A 22,648-nucleotide genomic window follows, 5' to 3' on the forward strand; every position below is an offset into this window, starting at 1 on the left:
TTACAAGAGTCCAAATTACTTTTTGAGAGAACTCATAAACATCAATTTTGTGATATTAAACAGAAGCTCTGCAAGATTCTCAAAGATGCTCAAGAAACTGTACCAAAAAACAAAACAAAACAAGACAAAGACAGAGCAATTGTCATCATTTCTTTTTAGTTTCAACAGCTATTTTCATTTAAAGGATGTGTAAATAACTAGAACATGAACAAATGATTAAATACAAAAGAATACTGTGCATTTTTCCCAACGTATGCAATCTAAATTTTCGTTATTTCTTCTGCATAAAAAGCACAGTGATATAAATGGTTTTACAACTAAGAGTGAGTTGCATACTACAGATTAATTTAAGTGAAACAAAAACCCCATAACTATACACTGTTCAGTTTATTGTACTGTACAGTTGTGAAATATTTAAATACATCCCATTTTTATTTCTACTTCAGTTTGTTTGCTTTTCTTTTTCTTAAACACTAAAGGTTTGCTCATGTTTATAGCAACTACAGCAAACCTGAGCAAAATGTGGACTGATTTGAGATAATCAAGTAATAATGTCACAAATATGTCACTAATATGTAATAAACACCAGCTAAACTTGGTTCTAGTTTTAAGTGCTAGTTGCAATAGGATTTTTGCTATTTTGCTATCTAAAGTACTATTAGAGGTAAAATAAATTGAATTGATAGCAGCTGATTAATCAAGCTGGTTATTTGTTGGGCATCTCTCTCAAAGCTTGCCAACTTAAGTTTTAAAACAATTACCCTATAAAAAGTGATGGCTGATGCTCCTTTAGTAACCACTACCTGCCTGTGCGTGTTTAATTGACTAAATATGTTTTCAAATAAACAAATTGTGGCAATTTTCTCAGGCTCTTCTTAGGGTGGCTCTCCTGCTCAATCTGCTTTGCAAACATTTCCATTACTGTTTTTTTTTTTTTTTTAAACTTGTATTGGCTTTTTGTGTACAGTCAGAGCTAAGTACGTGCTCTATGTTACATGAACAGACTGCAGTTCATCAATGGTCCATGGGAATGATCAGACGTGTGAGTTGAGCAAGCAGAAACACAGTCGCCATTTTTTTCAAACTTGCAACAGCAGAGAAGAGAGAAGCAATAAAATTGTCCGGAGCTACCAACAAATGTAAACATTGGTGCAATGATGAGAAAAGTCTGTGTCATTTGCACAGGCTTTTCTGTACAAATGACAATATGTTTGTCGAAGTAGCAGAAAGAATGGCGGTACAGGGAAATAGACGCAAATAATGCTAAAAAAATAGCAACCCACAGACTCCATGACCTTCATAGCTCACTCTTCTTCTGTTGTCTAAAAAGATGATGACATGCATGGCTATTATACAGTTATGAAGAACAACACAAGGTGTAGGTGTGGCCTAAAGTCTCCCCCTCCAGGAGGAGTTCCCGTCCTACAGGTATTCCTGGGTCTGTGGAAACAACTTTGGAGTAGAGTAGAGCTCGGTCGAGTGAACTGGGGTCAAGCAGAGGTGCAAATATCTGGAGTTCTACGTAATTATTCATTTTTGAAAGAAATTGAAAAATATAGGAGTCTTTATTCAGTCATCTTACTGGCAGCGAGCAGCAACCTGTGGGGTAGGAACACCGTTATGCTCCACAAAGCTGGGGAAATTAATCTTATGTTTCTCTGCTCCTCAATGAAAAGACTTGTGGCCAAAGAAACTGGGTGATAAAAAATCCTGTTGGTCTTAAAACTAACTTTTAACCAATCCATGCAACAATACACAACAAAACGTGCCCCCAATTGAGAACCTCTTCTCACCTTTTCTCCTGCAACAGGTGACAAACTGTGTTTTTGACCAACAAGAACCTCACATTACAGTGTTAAACCTTATCTTCAATCCATAAACATTACAATGCTCCTGGAAAGCTATTTGAACAAAGTACTGTTTCTCAAAAGTTTCAGAACAGTTTATTAGGAATAAAACATGCGTGCATCTGTTCATCACATCCGCCTGAGTCGTTGTGTTGAGGCGTGGGAGTTTCCTAGCAGTAAAAAAAAAAACGCTTGTAAAGCAAGAGCGACAACATGTGAAGACAAACCCAACTATTTGGAGCAAAAAAAAAGCCTTCAGTTAGCTTGTGTCACTATGATTCATTACCTCGCCTCCAGATGATATTAATCACTTGTTTTGGCTTTAAATGTACACATGCTTGTTTTGTCACTGGAAGCACCTCCTCTTGCTTTGATATTGCATGGAAATGAGAAATTTTGATTCAAAATGAGGACCATGTGCTTGTGTGCGCTTAATGAATTGCACAGTCTGGGGGCTGCGGTTACGGCTTGCAAATCTGGATGTTGTGTTGGGAGTTTTACTCGTTGCCACCTCCAGGCAGAATCTATCTCAAAGATGTGACCGCTTGCAACAGCAGGAGACTACAGTTGGCCTCATGTGCCGGCAAACGGATGCACGCAGAGGGAGGCACATGCATGTTCTGTAACTGATTGCAGTATTAATGAAAAGTTTGCTGAAATGAACGCAACTCCTCTTATAAGACGAGCACAAAAGCTCTTTGGTGGTGATTAGTGAACATGGCCAGCCTGCCCACGCCCTTCTTCTGAGCACTTACCATTTGTTCTTCCTCCTTATGTAGTCTTTCTCAGAAAGATTAACGAGGTAGATCATTGGTTTAGATGTCAGAAACAAGTATTTGTTCAGCACATCGATCTGTGGAGGAAAGAGAGATGAGTTCTGAGAATCTGAAACTTTCCAAAAGTGGCCTTTGAGGAGAGCACAGACAGCGACAAATGAAGCCAAATGAAATTATAAGCTCTGCAGGGGGTCAGCGAGGAAGAGCCTAAATCAAGATCAGACTGGCCAGATGTCATTAACTTGAACAAAAGTTAGATTTAACAGAAAAAAAAAATAAGAACATGAATGTGGAAGATTTACTTTCAGGTCACATAAAAAGATTGTCAAGATAAATCACTTTAATAAATTTCATTCACATCAAAGTCTTACCTCCTTGTCATTCCAGTCGTGATAGTAGCGGACGTGCTTCTTTTCATCCATGACCCAGCTCTTTATTTTGCACATAACGTCCTGTTTGGGGTTGAAACAGAATGAACAAGAAGCCATTAAAGGAGATGAAACAGAATAAACCCAGCAGGGTATGGGGTAATTATTTCCTAAATGCATGGCATCCTGATGCCAAAGGGAACAATGGCTTGAGCTCGCATTCAGGCAGGAGTGGCCCTGCTTCGACAGGGGAAGGCAAGAACAAGACCCCTTCCTTTAAGCCCTGACAAAATGCCTTCTGGGGTGTCTCTCAGCTCCACCGGGACTATTTAATGAAAAGGATAGACAAAATTGGAAAGAGCAGGGGAACTAATTGGAAGTTGGTTAGTAAAGGTGTAAATTATTGGTCCTTCCTCGGGCACTTTACGGAGCGCAGTCATACTGAATAAGCACTTGTGAGGTGCGACGCTAATTATTCACTGTTTCTGAAAATATTGAGCATTTACCGCGACGTACGCCGCATTCATTACTGACGCACTTGTGGGCTGAGACCACAGGCGAGACTGGGTCTTGACAGGATCTGGAAGCGGAAAAGGGTGGGAAAATGGGAGGGGGGTAGTTATAAAATTTGTAATAAAGAAATTGAGCCTATTATTGTTGATCCAGCCCCGCAGAAATTAGCGGAACACACTCTTTTTGTTCCTGTCAACTTGACCTCCCCCTTCATATAAAAACTCCCCCACCCCCTGCACCACTCTCCCTGCCTCCTCCTTCCCTCCCCGAACCCTTGCAGCACTTCACAATCATACTCTCTTTTGAAAGAACTGAGGAAAAAAATCCTGCCAGAGCCTCAATTACACAATGGCAGAAAAAGCTCCACACACTGACCCCCAGCCAGCTGCATTCACTCTCTGCACATCTCTCTCTGCAGGAATTCTAAAGGCCTTTTAGTCAGGCAGCCAGAGTGCAGCCAGCGGGAGAGAGCGCAGGAAGAGCTGCATACACTCCGCCCGCGTCGGCCCAAGTCTTCACAGAGAGATTAATCATCTGTGAAATGGAAACAGCAAACGGCCGGTGACACGGGCTGAACCCGCTCCAGGTTTCCCTCATCAGCTCGCAGCCGCCTTGCAGCGCTCCTCTAACAGGCAGGTGTTAATAAAAGGCATATAGGTCCCACAGGGGTCAAACACATACGCTTGCCACCATGGAGCGCTGCTGGTGGGCCGGTTTCTTATTATTGTTTTGCAGAGGAGAGGGATTTTTGAGGATCCGTGCGGACTGAAAATGATGGAACGTTGTTTTTGTAAACACAGCGCCGGAAAGAATGAATTTACAACGATGCATACATATGAGCTCTGCGCTTCTGCGTGCACGCACAGTTATCATGGATTCTCAGCAGAATATTTAATGTACTTTCTTTTTTTATCATGATAGCAAATATTTTTCCTTTTCTGGTCCAGAAGTATGAAGACTATTAAAGAATATCTACAGGTTTTTTTTCCCAATCATGCTTTTTGATTTTTATACTTGAAATTCTCAAGTTTCTGTCTGTTCTGTTCATTAAAATGCTTTTAATTTAAGTTAGCATTTTCTTGCGAATCATATATGTTGGTGTCCAATTTTACACAGCTTTTTGTGGTTTTATACCGTAAATAGTCTATTTCTCCATTATAATACCATTCCCGTTTTTAAACGATAAACAGGAAGAAATGAGATGTGTTCTCACGGAGCATATTCTAGTTCTGTAAATATCTGTAGTGCCAAATAATAAAATATTTTATTGTTTTATGCCACTGTCTTGGAAAACACACACACCTGTTGTGGATTGCAGTGTGTTACAAAAGTCTTCAAATCATTGGGCTTTTTCACATTCATCAGGTTACAATGACAAACTTTAGATCATTTTATTTATATTTCATGGGATAAATTAATGCAAAGTAACACATCAATGTGAAGTGGAAGAAAATAGATGTGGTATAAATATGTACTCAATTCACATGCATAGTCCTAATAAAATCATATGCTTCTAGAAATCAGTGATTTGTTTCTGTCTGTTAATCTTTGAGTACAAATGATGCTATGAAGGCCTCAGAGGTTTGTCAGAGAACATTAATGAACCAACAGCATCACCAAGACCAAGAAAGGCAGCAGGCAGATCAGGGAGGCTATTGAGGGGAGGTTAAAAGCAGAGTTGGGTTATAAAATATCCCAAGTGCTGGAAATCTCAAAGAGTATTTTTCAGCCTCTTATCTAAAATAAAATAAAATTAAAAAAAAATAAAAAAACAATTTGGCATTACTACAAACCTACCAAGACATGGCCGTCTTCCAAAACTGAGAGGCTGGGCGAGGAGAGAATTAATAAGAGCGAGAGCTAAGCAGTTCATTGTAACTCTGGAGGAGACACAGAGATTCACAGCTAGTGGAAAAATCTGTCGATATACTTAATAGTTGTGAACATCACTGGAAGAAGAATCGTGTGGAAGAAGGTGCCCTACTCAGGTCCAAGTTATATTTCTTGACCTACATTCAAAACAGCATGTGCTTAACAAAAAAAAAAAAAACTAGCACTACAATTTACCCTGAACAGACCATCCAAAAAAGTGAAACATGGTGGTGGTGCCATGATGCTGTGGGAGGATGATTGGAGTAAAATGCAGGACAATCCTGCAAGAAAACCTGATGAAGGTGCCAGAAGACTTGATACTGTGACAGAGGGTCAAGCAGTGCAGTGGCAAAAAACAAAACAAACAAAAAAAGAAACTCTGCCAGAGCTTTATTTAGATTTATATGGTGTAACATATTCTTTAGGGGTTTAGCGTTAAAAATGGCTAAACACTTTTTCTTTCACTTCACAATTGTCTTCAACTTTTTGTTGATCTACCAACCACAATCCCAATACATAAAAGTTCAAGGAACACAAGTAGTCTTGCTTGGCAACGTAAAAGTCCTTCTCATTTACATATTACTTTTTACCAAATGTACTTTAATAAAATGAGTGATTTTTTTTTCTTACACCATCTCATGACACAATGATTAAGCTCTATTTCAAATGTTTTGAAAATTACAGTGCAAGCAACTGTTCAGTCCTCGTTTTCCTCTTTCCTCTTGTGTCTTGACGCGCTGCTTGGACGGTGATATAAAGACACGCGTGTACGCCTGCAAGCAGCTGAGGACGTCGAGCCCCAGGGCTCAGCCAGCGAGGCAATCACACAATCCCCTTCCCGCCTGAGAGCTCGCTGCAGCCCTTTGATGGTCGCCATTCTTCAGAACGTCTAGAGAGGTTCTTCTATAGATTCTCACTTGCCGACGTGTGCGCAACCTTTGACAAGTAATGTAGATTATTTTTATTCATTGCCTAAAATTGTTAGCAATTATGGCAGTAAGCGGCCACCTGCCTAGCCTGAATGGCTCCTGTCTGTGGGGCGTTGGGGAGGGCTGCAGGCTGAAAGGGAAAGGATGGTGGCTGTGGGCAAGAGGGGTGGGGGGATGAGGGTAGGATGTCTGAGGCAAACCAACCAGTGACGGGGGTGTCTGCAGCAGGTGAAATAGCCCCCCTCGTTAGTGTAATGAGTGGTCAGATCTGGAATTGGGCTGCTCCGCTGCGAGTGAAAGGCCAAATATATTCCTTGCGTTCCAGTCTGTTCCTTCCTGGTCCAATGATAGGTCAGCATCAAATCATCACTGAGTTTGCCCTCCCGCCCTCATTACTGCAACAATATAACAATCCTCATTCAGCTTGATCCGACATCCAGGATGCAGATTTTATTTCCTATTTTTTTTTTTTTTTTTCTTTTTTTAACCTCACACCTTCGACAAACTGTCATGGATTATTCTAAACATTTACAGTATTTGTAACCTGGTATATGGATATGTGTCAGCCACTGTATGGCCTTAAACAATTTCCCAAGCTGCTGTAGGAGGATAAGCATGAGCAAGAGCTGTGCCATGATTTGAGTATTACTTTAGATGAAAAGAGCTGTGTGGAAACACTTTCATTAGCCCAGTGCTGTGACCCGGGGTCGGCAGCTGAATAAGTAACACTCTATTAATGATTTCTACAGCAGAAAACCCCTGACCCCTGATCACTTTCAATCTCAGAGAGGGAAAAAATGGGCCAGGGGGAGGGGTAGGGCCTATTGGAGGGAGATTAAAAAAAAAAAACATACTTTTTTCTCTACGGCCGTGTGTGTGGGAGGGTTATTATTTGTGCCTTGCTGTGAGGGGGAGCAAAGGGCCTGCTGGGACATTGACTCACATATTCTGGTTTGAGCTTCTTGTCACCGCCTCGTACGGCCGTCTTCTCCAGCTTGTCGATAATGGGGACGATCATCTCCACGTCTTTCAGCCTCAGCTCCTCGTGGATGATCTCGATATCTCGAACAGGGTCCACTGTCCCCTCGACATGGATGATATCCTCATCCTCAAAAGCACCTGCAGGGACAGGACACAAACACACACACACGCAAATGGGGATGGGGGGGAAATCCTTTATCTCAACAACAATTGTTCTGATTTATGTGAATAACGTGTAATACAGAGCAGCAAATCAGAACAGCAAAATCAATGACATTGACTTTCTGGGATCAAATGGGAAACAGTGATGTGATTCAGCTCAGAAAGAAAGAAAAAAAAATCATTAGTTGATGCAGAGAATGTGGGGAAAATAGACATCCACATATAAAGCCCTGTGGGATAGAAGGAAAGTCATAACAAACACAATCAGGAATTTAGAAATACAGCCGATACTTATCTTTTCAGCCAGAAATGGTAGAAACCAACTTCAAGTGCAACAGTATAGTAAGCTCATCTAAAACTGGCTTTAAGTGCAGCAAAACAAGAAAGTTATTATAATAAACAGAAAATGCAGAGTGAAATTACAAAGTTTATCTTACTTTCAGAAAAAGCATGTCATCATTCATAAATAAAGGAAAAGAGTCCTAATCTCCTAATGATGTGCATCTTAATGTTGCTGGTGATTCGGTAATGAGGCTCTGAAGCAGACCATTTAGCCAGCAGCGGGCTCTCAGGACTCCTTCTGATTCTGTGGCAGGTTGGGAGCAGGTGATCAGAGGAAGTAGCGAGTGCATCTGCCACATGAGAGCGCCAGCCTTTAACATTAACCGTGCGCCAGGCAGTAAAAACGTCTAATTCGTTTGTTAAACCCGAGGATTGTAATACATTTAACTCAAAAACATGATTTTATTTACTTCATAAAAGAGAAAGCAACAGGTCAGAACCCACCATCATCTCAGCTGCAGCCCGTTTTAAAAAAGACAACTTTTTTCTTTGAAGATATGAAACTGAATGTGTCGAATTTTCCACTCTGTCGTGTCTACGTTTTGAATTATGAATTAGTTCTTGAATTGTTGCTCTGTTTCTAATAAAACCCGTTCATCAGGCTGCCTGACAACACTCATTTGCCTGGAAAAAGTTGTCAACACATTTTAATTCTTCAGCAGCGTTTTGGGAACTTAGTAGAGAAAAACGATGACAGAGTTTAACACAAAGTAGAAAATGTTTGTAAACTAGAGCGACTAGATTAGCTGCTAACGATGCTGAAGCTAGCATCTGCTGCAGCGGCTCTGAATCAACTGGTTCTTTTATTTATCCTATTTTTATTTTTAATACTTCTGAGCCACATGTGATCATCTTCAGTTAAAGACTCATTAAAACACAATTTTAATCTAAAGAATAAGACATTTACATTTTAAAACATTAAATTTTCTGAAAATACATAACCATTTTTTTTTTTTGCAAGAACATGTCGTGGTCTTTTTTTTTTTTTCAACTTATATTGTTTTAATATAGTTTTTTTCTACACAAAAACTATATTAGAAATAAATGTTCATTTTCAGAAATGGATCTTTTGAAGATTTGGCTGCGTTCAAAGAACCCAGAGTTCCACCCCCAGGTTACAGATCAGGTTTGGGGACAATTCTTCTGAACGTTTGAGGGCTCTTTTCTTGCTGATGTAGTTTCCAGAGTGCCAATATTCCCCACATGCCCATATTTTATTCATTTTATTCCTAGATTGCATGTGTTTCATACCATTAACGATCATGGGATCAGCACTTTCAGAATCTGTAAATAGCTCACCCTTCATCTAGTGAAACTTGTTTCCAGTGTTGTTGTGGACAGTCATATTTTTAGGGTGGCGTTAGTGGACATCCTCTACACAAGGAGTGGATGCATATACTGTGCAAATAAGATTTGCACAGTATATGCAAGGCTTATTTGACACTGATCAGTCACTTTTTTCTTTCCACTCCCAATTGCAAGCTGCCTTCCATAATGCCTGTCTCAAAAACCAAGTAGATAATTGATGGAAGCTTCTTGATAAAATCAAATATGACAAAAATAACACTTGATGCTGACTGGTAAGGTCTGCAGTAAAGCTGAATTTGAATTGCACATACTTTTGTAAAACAGAAAACAACAGCAGCTTGTTAAGTTTTACAGTGCAGCGTAATGTGTCTGCTGTCTCAGACAAAGAAGTGGATGTCAGGTTGAATGATGGCTTGCCTTTAGCTGCTGCAGCAATGAGGGACATGATGTTTGGAATGCATTTGGGGGAGTCACTGAATCCATATTCATGTGTTGACACTTAAGTTTGTGCAAAGGTGTTGACAGGTGAGGCCCTGTGAGATTGCATCTAAGCAAGATTTAGCAGTGACATGCAGAAAATAGTACAGAAGTGACGGGAAACAACGTCTCCTAGCTTTAAAAAAAGACTTTGTCAGTACTTCAGTTTAAATGGAATAATCAGTATCATTTCAGTCAGTATCAGCTCAAATGAAAGAATTAGCTTGACTGAGTTTTCCTGAAGTTTTTATATTAATTTCCATTTTTATTCACTGTGCCACTGTTCTAAAAAAAACAACAACAAAAAAAAAAACAGAAACATTCTTTGGAAATTCATAGGATCCATTAAAGATTTATTGTACTATTTTGTTTTTCGCTTAAAAGTCTTTTGCCGACCTTATACATTTTTAATTCCAAGTTTAACCCATTTTTTAGACCAGGTCATTATTGATTAGTCTACACCTAAACAAAATTCATTGGCAACATGTAGAATTAACATTGACTCAGGTGTAACTCATTGACTCGACGTAGCGTCAGCGTTGAAAGTTTTACGCTTATTGACGCATGAGTGGCACGTAAGCATGTAGTAAAAAGTTCTACATGGTTACATGGAAGCTGGAAAAAATGAGCTAAAAGCTAATTGTAAAGAACAGCAGATTGTGTCACGGAGTTATTGGTGACGTTCATGGCCAGGCAGGTAGCAGCACGCCACAGGTTATCAACACGATTTCATATGTGGCTTCGAGCAAAAACCTATATGTGTCCGCCATTAAATATGATGCAAACGATTGAGCCATGTGCATATTGAAGACTGTAAATTATGAGGCATTAACTTTTCTCTTTGCTGACTTTTGCGTACATTGTGGCATGACATACATATCAATCTAAGATATGTACTCAGTTATTTAATGCACAAATAAAAAAATATTGTAACTATGATGTGTTCGTATGACAAATCTGTCTGGAAAATTGCGACTGAATGTTAATGAATCAGCATAAGAAAACATAAAACTAGATAAATGTTGTTAAACAATTTTAGTTCTTTACTTGCATACAAAACATGAGGTAAGCATAGAAGAAATAAAAATACTTTAGCTAAAGCTTTTGTTGGCAAAATCATTTACAGCTATTTAGGTTCAGCATTATTATTCATGATCAAAACACCATCTGTCAACACTACATCGACAACATAAATCAGAGTTTTATGTTTCTCTTTTACTGTAGTTTCTTTTTATGTTGATTAATAATATTCAGATGTTAAGAATGAATTTGAGTCATTTCTGAATAAGTTATACTTTCACCACTTCCTTTCTTTTATGTTGAGCCATAGCTGGATCTTAATGATTGTGTTTTAAAATATAATAATGAGGTTTTCGTCTAGTTTATGTTCAACATTTGCAGTTAGTAAAAAGTAAAGTAAAAGGGCGCTTCAGAGGGAAGAGTGAAAGCATTTCACAAAACAGGCAACCAGCAATGCCTGTTTTGTTTTCCTATCAAAATAATAGTTTCAAAAGTTACACGTTGGATTTGTCTTTCAAGGACACATTCAGTTAAAATAATTAGCGAATTTCTGCACTTTGGCTTAATTTGCCTTATTTGATAACAAGGGCTCGGCAACATTGAATCTTTATATCTTTTTCAAATATGCAGATACCAAAATGATCCCTTTTATTGGCTGAAGCAGCGAAAAACACCTGATTTTTTCATAAAAGCCCTCCAGAAAGCTTTTACAATCAACGTCAAAACGCGACACATCCCAACATCCAACACCTTATTACTAATGCGAGTCAACAGAAGCTGCAGACTTTGGTGCAAGCTGTCATCCTGTGCCTTGTCCTCATGGTGAAATGAACTTATTCAATTACTCTTTGCCTAATCAGGCTGTTTTGGTTCTTCTCCTCTTGCAGAGGTACTCAACAGTATAAACAGTTCACTTACGCCACACAGAAAGGGGCTAATCAGTGGAATTATTGTTTTGCCGCTCCAATTTTGCAGCTCGCTGTTTAGCACTGATTGGAATAAAAATTTGCCATTGTGTCTGTATGAACTCTGGGAATATAATGCAAAGTAATCATTTTGTTAGCTGCAAGAATATACATACATTATGAAGAATTGAGATGTTCAGTTTTGAGGCACTGTCTTTCAGACAGTAAAGGTACATGTTCACTGATTCTTAATTAGTGTTAAGAAGCTCCATGAAAATATGAAGCATTTAAAAATACAGCTTTTTAAGAGTGATAATAAAATGATTATTTGCAACAAATCCCAAGATAATCAGCAATTCATGAACATTTTGATGAAGAAAATTTCCAAATCAAAAATTCAACCAAGCTTTTAAAGAGCAAGCGCAGCTGACCACTCAATATTTAGTCCTCTCATTCCAGGGTAATTTTCCTCAATTCCTTTCGCCTAATTTAACATCCACATCCATTTTAACCACCTTCCCATTCAGGGCTTAGAGCTGGACAACAAATGCATGAAGGAGAAGAAAAATCTGATGGGCCAATCTCCACAATTAGTCCTTTTAACAACTGGGTCAGGGCAGTGAAGACAGGCTTTTTGAAACGGTGCTCCCACACAAAGCCGCGTGTAAGACAATAAAAACAGAAGAGAACAAGGGAAGGCGTTGAAAGAGGGCCTTTTTCAGGAGTCAGCGCTGTCCCATGATTCAAGTTCAAGCAGTGTATGGAGACATGCATAAAGGTACTATTAACAAGTGCTCCTCTGCTGACAGAACAATGGGATTATTCTCTGGAGAGCGAGTTGCGTTCAATGGCCTGATTAGGGATCAGGCTAAGCTGCTCAAAATTACAGCAGCACACCAGGCAGATGTAGCCCGAGAAGAAATGACTTCTTCTGACATTTACAAATGAGAGTGATTTTAAAAAGAAAAACAAAACAACACAGAAGGCTCATGATTTTATATGAACTCCATTATGTTTTCTGCAACCTGGCTTCTGGAAAACGTCTCCTCATTTAAAGTGTGCGTGAGTTTAACAACAAAAAACATCAAGTAATCTTAAGTTACCCTAAATCATTGCTCTTCTGCAAGCCACACAGACCAGGCAGTTATCCGTGCAAAGGGAAGATCAATACTGATTGAGGTGCCTCCTCTGAAGATCCTACTTGGATTGGGAGGATATGTGGTCAACATAATTCAGGTAAATTACAGTATTCATTGACTTCTTACTTCCTGTGCGTGTTTTCACATGCAGGATGGGTGAGAGCACATCTAAAGAACTTGCATTCCTGACGCTCCTTTTAAAAATGTTCATGCAAACTCAGCGCCGCAATCCTCCTGGCATTCAGGGCAGTAAAAGCTATTTTATGAGTCTGTCGGGGGAAAGCACATTATGGACGATTTCCAAGCATAAAAAAACACAAGTAATATACATGAGGGTATTTACGTTCATTCAGGAAACCTCCTGTACTCAGTCAGTTTTATTTAGATCCATGAATTTGATAGAAATTTGGCTTCCAGAACTAAACTCATGGAAAATTTAGTCTTGTGTTTCAGCGAATGTTAATTATGGCAACTACGCACTGAAAAACTGTTTGACACCAAAAGATGGTGTTAGTCCATCAAAGATTACTGATATTTTAAGCACCCCATTTCTCAAAACTGATCGCTGTTGGATTGCAAGATTAGCAGAATATAGATTCTTCTTTTTGTATGGATAATACACTTGGAAATGCAGTCTCATTTCATATTCCAGGCAAAAATGTGAGATTTTACACCCAATACCTAATTTAAAAAAAAAAAAAATTAAACTCATTCATGGTTTCACAATAACTTTCATTGTTAGGGAGACAAACTGAAATCACTCGTTAAAAGCTCAGCTTATATCTCAGTATTTTACTATGACCATAGAGAACCTCAAGGTTCAATATCGGCCCACATCTTTTATGCATTAGCAGAAGAGGATTACATCAGAACACATTTAATTAATTTACGTAGCTAAACTGATGACACACAACTCTACATTGACATTTGTATCGATGATAAAAGCATCAATGACAGTGAATTTTCTAAAGCTTAGACACGACAAAACTTTTTCTTCAAATATTTATGTGTCGGTATATTTCTGTTAAGCTTTTCGTGATTTTTTTAAAAGTAATTTCTGGTGTTTGTTGTGTCTCAGTTCCTCATCCTCTGTAAATGTGTAATTTCTTAATAATCTGATCGTTTCTAGTGTGGTTTATGTGTTTGGCTGTCTTTAATTGTGCATGGAAGGTTCACCAAAAAAGTTTAATTTTAAAAGTGTGTGTGGCCATCATGATATTAACCCTAGAAAGGCAAAGAGAAAAAGTGTTGCTTTTGGTGATTTGTGCAGACATGTCTGACCTGAGTGCAGCTGAAAGTCCAAGGACGTCTGTGATTTTGAACTAAAAACAAGAAAAGCGGCTGTATTAATTCCCCTTTCATTAGCTTAACCTCTGTCATCCCATTTATTTTGTTAAACCTCTAAACATGAGGGCGTCTTGATTGAAAGGATCAGTCATATGCAGGGAACTGTTGTCCCACATCATCCAGAGAACAAACCTTTTCAGATCCCTAACTACTACAGGGCTGCTGATTGCACAGACACCAGCAATTTCCTAACCAACTGCCACCTGAACAATGATGTGTTCGGCTTTCAGGCCCTCCAGTCTTTCAAAGGTGAATCATTTCACAGTTTGGAACGAGATCTCCATAGCAACTCCCTTTTGAAGGGTGTAGAATCACCGTCCAATAATTCTATGATCATCGGGCCTCGCCATTCCCACTGGTTCTTTTCACAGCAGACAGGCGGAGGGGGGTGTGAAGAGGAAGCAGGAAGATTCTACAGTCTATTTCAGGCAATTCATCTTGCGGGCCCATTAGAATTCAAAATATTGCGACCTTCAATCACTGGGCATGTTATCTGGAGCTGTGGCGATCTCCAGTCAAGATGGGTAGACATTTTCCTCTAATCATCCTCGATGAGTGGAGGCTGACAAAAACTCTTCATTCTCGCCGAAGCAAAATGCTCATTTAAATGCTGTGACAGCACCTCAACACAGCCTGGAAACACACACACAAAAGGAGGACGATCCCACCACAGACACATGATTGAGACTTTACAGTCAGAATATTGCTTAAAGCAGGAATCAATATAAACAAAGAACCACATGACACTCAGGGAGGGGGATATTTTTGTCTGACCTGTTTATAATACAGTGTTGCTGTTTTTGCTCAAGAATTTTCACAAGATAAAGAATGAGAAGGCAACTGAGACTGTCACCATTTTAAGGGATAACAAGGACTCAGAAGTCCTTGTTATCTGGTTAACCTGGTCACATATGAAAGAAATATAACACTTTAGGGGAGGAAAAGGTGTACCTTAATTACTTAGGTTTGTTAGGTTGTTTTGATGCTGTATTCGCACCAAATCATGAATTCTCCTTTCTACCTGAAAGTCCTCCAGGAGAACCTAAGCTTTGTGACCATAAACTCAAGTCTAATTTGCCAAATCTAATCATTATGATAGCAATGAGCATGAGACTGAAAAAACTGTTCTATATGCAATCACAGTCAGCTTTTATTGACTTACCTAGGTTAATATTACAAAGGTCTAATGAAGCACGAAAAAACAAAACAACAGCAACAGCAAAGGCCAATATTGACTGTTTAAGCTGTGGAAGCAGATGACATATTTACTCACTGCTAAGCGCACTGGGCTGACGGAGGCATCCTGGACGTTTGTCAAGTTTGAGAATCCGTGAGTTGATGAGTGATAGGGCTGAATGCCCGGAGAGCAGCCATTACTGGCGTCAGACGGGAGGAAGGCCAGCTATAAATCACCTGAATAGTCAGTCTAGTTTGCTTGTAACGCCTGTGGCTGAAATAGTCAGGTACTCTTTTTTTTTTTTTTTTTTTTCCAGTGAGTCACTCATACAACATAAAGTCACAGAAAAGTAATACATATCCAATATACCTCTAAAGTAACTAAACTCAGGGAGCGAGAAAATAAATGTTATAATTATTATAAAAACAAATAAAAATACAGAAAATATCTGGTTAACACGATCCCTGCTCAGCATATGCCTTCCTTGATTGAATGATGTTTTCTCTTGTCTTTCTTATTTTGAAGAGAGCGTAAGGGAAAAGGACCTCGGTGTCACATGATACTCAGCCATAGACAAAAGATAATGGGATCACTAAACAAAAGTTTCTCAACAAACTGCTCAACATAGAAATTTTAATAGGAATTATTAGTGGAGCCAAAAAAATTGTAATATTAAAAATTATTTCTTCGAGAGGGATTTCTCCCTCACCAAAGTACAGGTTGAATTTCTGTACATGTCTCAGGGTGAGGTTAACAGACTTCACTAGAGACGCAGCAGTGAATCTGCGTGCAAGAAGACACAGAGCAAATGAAGATCCATCTGAGTTTTCAGCATGATCCGTTGGGGTAGCAGCATCAGAAATAGGGACCTAAAAAAGCTAAACAAGCTGATAAAGAAGCCTGGTTCTGTTCTGGAGGCTGCTGTGAAAACACTGGAAATGACAACATTTGGGAAGCTTTAACTTAGCCAGGCATTTTGGGCGCTGACAGCATGAAGATCAACAGTAAGTGAAACGTCTTTGCCAAATGTAACAGCTATTTTCCACTTGGTCACCCCAAAACCACAGAAGGTCCCTTAAGATTAACAGTGCTTTACCATTGGTATCTTAAGGCTAGATAGTTACTGAGTATCATGCAGCCATAAATAAGTCCTCGTTAGCGCTGAACTCAATGCTTCCAGCAGTGATGATGGGGAGGAGGGGGAGGCCCTGAGTGAGCATTCAAACATCTAATTGCTGGGAAGCAAACATCTGGGAATAAGGCCAGGTAACCTGGCAGAGTCGTGAGTTTGAAACAGAAGAGGAGATGAAGTAGAACATGTCTGTGTCTTGTCTCAGACTGTTGGGTTCCAATTGCTTTCCAGTCACTGCAGAGAGACTAGTAACATCTATCCCGCTAACTATTTTATGATGGGAACAGAAGCCTTGTGAGTTTAGTGGAATAAGCTTTAGACTTGTCATCACAAAGGAGAGTTCATACAGCCTTTTTAAAGCTAATGGGGATTTTTTAAAAAGTATGCATGTTGAAGAGGGCTAACTTCAAGAGAAAATTCATTTTAACTTACTTCCCACCATGGTTTAAGTGTCTCATAGCTGCCACAAAGAAAGCAGTTGACACTGAATGCTTAAGAATAAACACCATGTTGAACTATAGTAATAGTAAATTGATAAAAAAAAGGTAAAATAAATATATATTATAATTTTATTTAAAGGCATTTACTGTTACTAAAATGATATTCCATATTGTTGTACGACTGATTATTACCACAATTTTCATCACAGTTTTCATGACAGTCACTCTGATTATTATATAATCATAAAATATAATATAATAGTGATTTCATGAGATTTATAAAATTTATAGATAGTTTAGGGATCAGGAATTAAATCCCAATTCCTGAGATAGATTACCTTAAGAAAAGAATCAGTTAAAACACTATAAAGTCAGTAAACTGACATAACTGACTGAACTTTACATTTGTTGTGGTTCTGAATTATTATATGCTGATTTTTATGTCTTTACTGTTCTACTCTTTCTAAGGTTACATTCAGACCATGACAAGTTAGGGTATCTGTGCTATAAGGGTCTTTATTTTACCCATATGCATGTTAAGAGCCTAAAGCTTGACAGTGTTCCCTCAAAGCATGCTGTGCATTAGCCTAGCCACAACTTTCTGTGACTTTCACCAATCAAACTATTTCTAAAAATATTTCCCAACTATCTGACAGTAAGAAAAAACTTTTGGTTATATCCCTTCAATTAAAACCTTTTTACATTGCTGACTGGCAGCTGCTGTCAAAAGGTGGAGGAAAGAGCGCCATTCTGCATACAATAGGAGAAGATAAGAAATGCATCTTCATTTCTACAAGATTAATAAGATGCAAGAGAATCAAAGTTACTTATTTATTTTTTTACCTTAGGACCAGAACAACTATAAGAAAAGTTGTTACAAAGAACTACAAAAATGGTCCATAAAGACAATGTGGATTTGTGATTAACAATAAAAACCTATTTTTGGACAAGTAAGGATACATAATTGTGCAAATAATAACTTTGTGGCTTAGGCTAATAGACTGTCGAAACTCTTGAAAGACATAATGGTCTGATAATTTGCACTTTGATTGAACCTTTGCTGCCCTATCCTTCAAAGTAAAGTTTGCACATTGATTTTTTTTGTCCATATTCTGAATTGTTACATTTTGGTACTAATACATAAAGGTACATTTTTGTCATTTTTTTTAATTTGAAGACAAAGATAAAATGTATGTGCAAATCAAAAGGCATTAAGTGGGCATCGAAATACTGTGATTTTTAGACTTTTTCTTATATTTCAGTAAAAATACATGTATAAGATGAAATAATTTGATTCGATTCATGTTTTAATCACATCATATTCAGGCGAATAAGGTTGCATTTCAGTAGCAACAATAAAATAATTGTGAGTTTTGAATTAAATTTGAGCTATAAATGCTTCTGCAAAAATCAAAAACAAAAAAAACCTAACAAAAAAATCCCACTCTGAACAGATGAAGTGAGATTTTCTCAAGCATATAATCAAGCTATATAAAATAAGAGGCTTCTGTGCTGCACTCTGCTCAGACAGATATAATTACAAAACCAAAGCTGCTATGTTGAATGTTTAACTTGTGAAACAAACCACATTGTTTCTAAAGACTTGACAAGTGTGGAAACAATGGCATGCCAGAGCAGATAGCTGCACAGAAGAAGCTTTCGATTTCTATTTCCGATCGCTATGTTTGCCATCTCTGACTGAGAGGAAACAAAAGAGTTGGTTTGGGGTGAGGATCTGGCATATATACATTCGGTCCTCAGTCAAAAACAAAAGGAACAGTGGGTCCTTTTGACCACATTTACAATAGAGTATATGAAATATCCATAACTCAACATGAGTAATGCTACTGCATATACTGCACAAAACATCATTATACCCATCACAATGCAAGAACGACAAACTCAGAAAAATCTGGCAACCATTACAAAGAGGAACATTTCCTACGAATAAAAAAAAACATGGACAAATGTGACAGATGTGTAACAACAATAGGTAGCTCCTAATAAAGAAAACCATCATTTTATATTCAGTAAAAAACAGCTTGTATTGATCCTTAAGAGGAAGTTGCTTATTGACTGACAAGCAACTCCGTCGAAGATGTTAAAATTTGAATAATTTTTTATTTATTTTCATATTTCCTTCTTAAGTCTTTAATGTGTTTCTATTCTTTCTCTCTCTTACTGATATTCGCCAATGAATTTCTATGTCTTCTTTTTAGCAATGACTGACACTAACATAGCTTTTTGGCATCCAATGGCCTTTTTTACCACAATGCGACTCAGAACTTCATTCTTTTTATGTCCTTTATCTTTGTAATCCACAAACCCAGATACCTCGAGTCTTGGCCCCAAAAGGTTCTGATAGAACTCTTTCCTTCAGTACCTCAGGACTGTCAAACTCTCCCGGTTTTCACTGGGTTGCCTGAAACAGACCACTAATAGACTCTACCACTGCAAACAATTTGTTTTGCAATTAAAACGTGAATCTATGAATTGCTTTCGTTTCTTGGTGAAAGTCAGACCATAAAATGCGAAACACTGAGCGTGCCATAAAACTTTTACATTGATAAAGAGTTTTAGCCCAAACATTTTGCGATCATGAGTACACCAAACTGCACAGTAGATATGATTAATTAGTTTACCAACCTCAAAAAACAAAGCTATGTGATTTCAGAATAATATCCATTTAATTTACAGTTGTGTTGAAATAATCTCAACTAAAATGTTATTCTGTCTTTGTTCAATTTCCAGAGGACATTGCTTTAAAACTTCTGTGATTCATATAGATGCTATTTTGCAAACGTACATGTTTGGCCTTATACTTCTTAGAGAAAGCAGCCTTTCTTTAGCTGCAGGTCTTCCCCTGTCAGTCAAGGTTTTTAGACCTCCTGTCCCCTCATTAATCTGCTGGCAGTGGTTGATAACTTTCTGTTTCTGCCACTAAGGTGTGTGGCTTTAACCTGGCAAATCATGCCATCAACTGTAAGGAACAAACAAGAACATGACGCAATAAGTGTGCCTCAGACTACTGGGTGGTTCAGAGGACTGATTAACTTTGAGGCAGTCATTAAAGTAAATCAATAATGTATGTATTTAGAGTTTGAATAAACTTGTCGCAGTTTAATTTAACTACTTAATCTGTTCTTGTGTAATTCAATTTTTGCCAATTAAAACATTCTCTATTATGTCAATAATCCTGATTTGCAGTGGGTGAAGGGTAGGAGTGTTGGGGGATGTGTTGAATGATTTTGGGATGCAACTGCATATAAAACCATAAAACTGAAAGCGGTGTGTACTCTCTTTGTCTCGTGACTGTGTGTAACCTAAACGTCTTTGGCATCACTAATCCTTTTCCTCCTTTTAAATTTGACAATAACTCTTCCGTTTTGTGGCAGAACAGTACAATAAATCTTGTCTCAGAAACATTGACTGTACTGTTCAAAAGTGCCCATTCATTGTTGGTTACTGTCTTTTATGGGGGAGTAAAGGGACCTAAAATTGACTGAAAAGCCACAGACATAATAACTAAGTTATAAAGTTTCTACGTTAATCATATTTTTGGTATCTGCTTATAATTAAAAATAATGCAATGACATAAATCTTGTTAGATGGCTTTTATTACAAGAAAACTCATTGCCAACTCAAGTGGAAACATTTAATCTCACCTGACAGGTCCTTTAAATCATTATTACATTTGGCACTGTGAGGTTTTTCTAATTTAAACATCTTAAAATGTGAAGATGAACCAAACAAAGAGGAAAAATTCCCTGCCAGAGATATAATGTGTCTGTGATAACTTAAGAACAAGATAAAAGAATGACTGCATTTTAAACATTTTTCCATCTGTTCACTCTCTCACCTGCTCCAATCAGAGCTCTTTTCACACAGGAGGAAAGTCAATACAATCAGCAAACAAAGTCTGCAATTTCTTTCTAAAAGGACCTTCTCCTTCTTCATTTTACTCACTGTGATGTGAATTATTCTAGCGCGTAACACTTTAATTGGCCAAGACAAAGACCATAAGAATGAAAAAGAACCAGAGGTGTAGAACAAACACTGAAAATGATTTTCAGTCTGTCACAGCAGAAAGCAATATTTGCAAACAAGGTGAATAAAGAACAATGTTAGAAAGGTTATGAAGGTAAATGAAAATAATAATAATAATAATAAAACATCTGATAAGAAACAAGACACTTACCTCCTTTGTTCCCATTTAAATCAAGCAGTTTTAAAAACATTATAAAAGACTGATTTTTGACCAAGACGCTTTCCTGTAGGAACCCAATGGTTGATTTACTTTCATTTATTCTAACTATAAAGTGGATCTTAGTTCCAGATGTTCTTAGTGTAAAACTAAGAGAAACTACAATTCTGTTTTCAAAAAACACTGTTGTAAATAACTTTAGCGGTGTACAATATTAATACATGTCACTCCTGATAATATGTAGTTCCATATAAGGAAGCAAGTTACGACTCACGTGTCAGGTGGAAGATGCCGTCGCAGGCGCTGATGTGGGAGAGGAAGGCATTTCCCAGGCCTTGGCCGACATGAGCACCTTTCACCAGGCCAGCAATGTCCACAACATTAAGGAATGCTGGGATTTTACTACAAGGGAAAAAAATGGATGAAACAGAAACCTGTTTAGTTCTGTCTTATGTTCTTTACATAGATTCAAGATCATTTGAAGGAGATTTCTTACAGGTGTTTTAGCATATGTTAGCAGTTCTAAATGTCTCAAACAATATTGCCAACAAATCAAGTAACCCACAAATATATAACATCCATGCAAATCAAGGCTGCAACAGGTCAAAAATTTAAATAACACCTGTTAGCCTAAAAAGAGGATTTTCATTGCTAAAATATTGCTCAGGATGATCCAATGGGTGCAAAGGGTGCAAATAAAGACATCTTCACAAAAAAAGCTTACCCTTCTAAAACATACTGTTTTAAATGTTAACAGCTGCTTATCTAGATTTCAACTATTACAGCTAACATTGTTGGAACAATAATCCAGAAGTGGAAAGAACGTAATTTCACCATGAAACAGTCACAGCCAGGTGTCTAGTCAAAAACGTATTCAAGAGATTCGTCCAAGAGCCATGAAACATTTCAGAATGACCTGAGTATGGGGAGTACTGTTTTTCCCAAAAAATAATAATAGTAATAATAATAATAATAATACAATGAACTCAGCTGCAAATGTGTCTGTGCACACTTACTACATAAGATAAGACTGCACTGCTGAAGAGAAAGCATGTTGAAAATTTAAAGTTAGCTCCATAAGATTTTGACACACCAGCAAAATACTGGGTGAATATAATTGTGTTAGATGAGTCCAAAGTTCAACTATTTAGATATTATTGCCCACAATAGTTTGGAGTAAGAACAGTTCTGCAGATCAAACCAAAAATACCTTATTAAAAGTGACATTTACATGTTTTAACTAAGTAAAAATACTTTGTGTGGTATTTTATGTCTTTCTGTAATGCTTGCAAGACGTTGAAGCGGTTGATTTGAATTTTGTGCTTAATTTAATTTTGTTTATGATTTAATTTATACCACTGTATCTTTTTTGCAATGTTTGTAAAGAATACAGTAGTGATTAGTGGGTTATCTTTAAACAAACAAATAGTCATATAAGATGCAATAAATAGGTAATTTATGTGTTGTATATAAACCATGAAAAATATTCTCTTGTAAGAAGTTTTTGGGATTATTTGTATTGCTGCAGATTAAAAAAAGAAGTGGGACTCATTTTTCATGTATTTGATGAATACTTTAGATCACATTGTAGCCTGAACAACTGAATTCTGTCTGCTTAAACAGCCTCAATACATGTGCATCATCACCGGGTGTTTGATTTTTTCCTTTCATTGAAAGACAGAGAATAGAGCACCAATTGAACATCACTG

At 37.7% G+C, this 22,648-nt stretch overlaps 1 protein-coding gene across 1 annotated transcript in view; it reads right to left on the reverse strand.

The window, feature by feature from the left end:
* The window catches only part of LOC129361089 (obg-like ATPase 1), a 50,042-nt gene that overhangs the window by 22,939 nt on the left and 4,455 nt on the right, over positions 1-22,648 (reverse strand). The window contains exons 4-7 of the mRNA XM_055031743.1: positions 21,214-21,341; positions 7,249-7,424; positions 2,995-3,075; positions 2,603-2,700 (exon numbers count right to left, since the gene is read on the reverse strand). Coding sequence (XP_054887718.1) covers positions 2,603-2,700; positions 2,995-3,075; positions 7,249-7,424; positions 21,214-21,341 — 483 coding nt within the window. The remainder of the gene's footprint in view (positions 1-2,602; positions 2,701-2,994; positions 3,076-7,248; positions 7,425-21,213; positions 21,342-22,648) is intronic.

Source organism: Poeciliopsis prolifica, unplaced genomic scaffold, assembly GCF_027474105.1.
Source record: "Poeciliopsis prolifica strain line A6 unplaced genomic scaffold, Auburn_PproV2 SCAFFOLD007, whole genome shotgun sequence".
In the NCBI taxonomy this organism is placed as follows: Eukaryota; Metazoa; Chordata; class Actinopteri; order Cyprinodontiformes; family Poeciliidae; genus Poeciliopsis; species Poeciliopsis prolifica.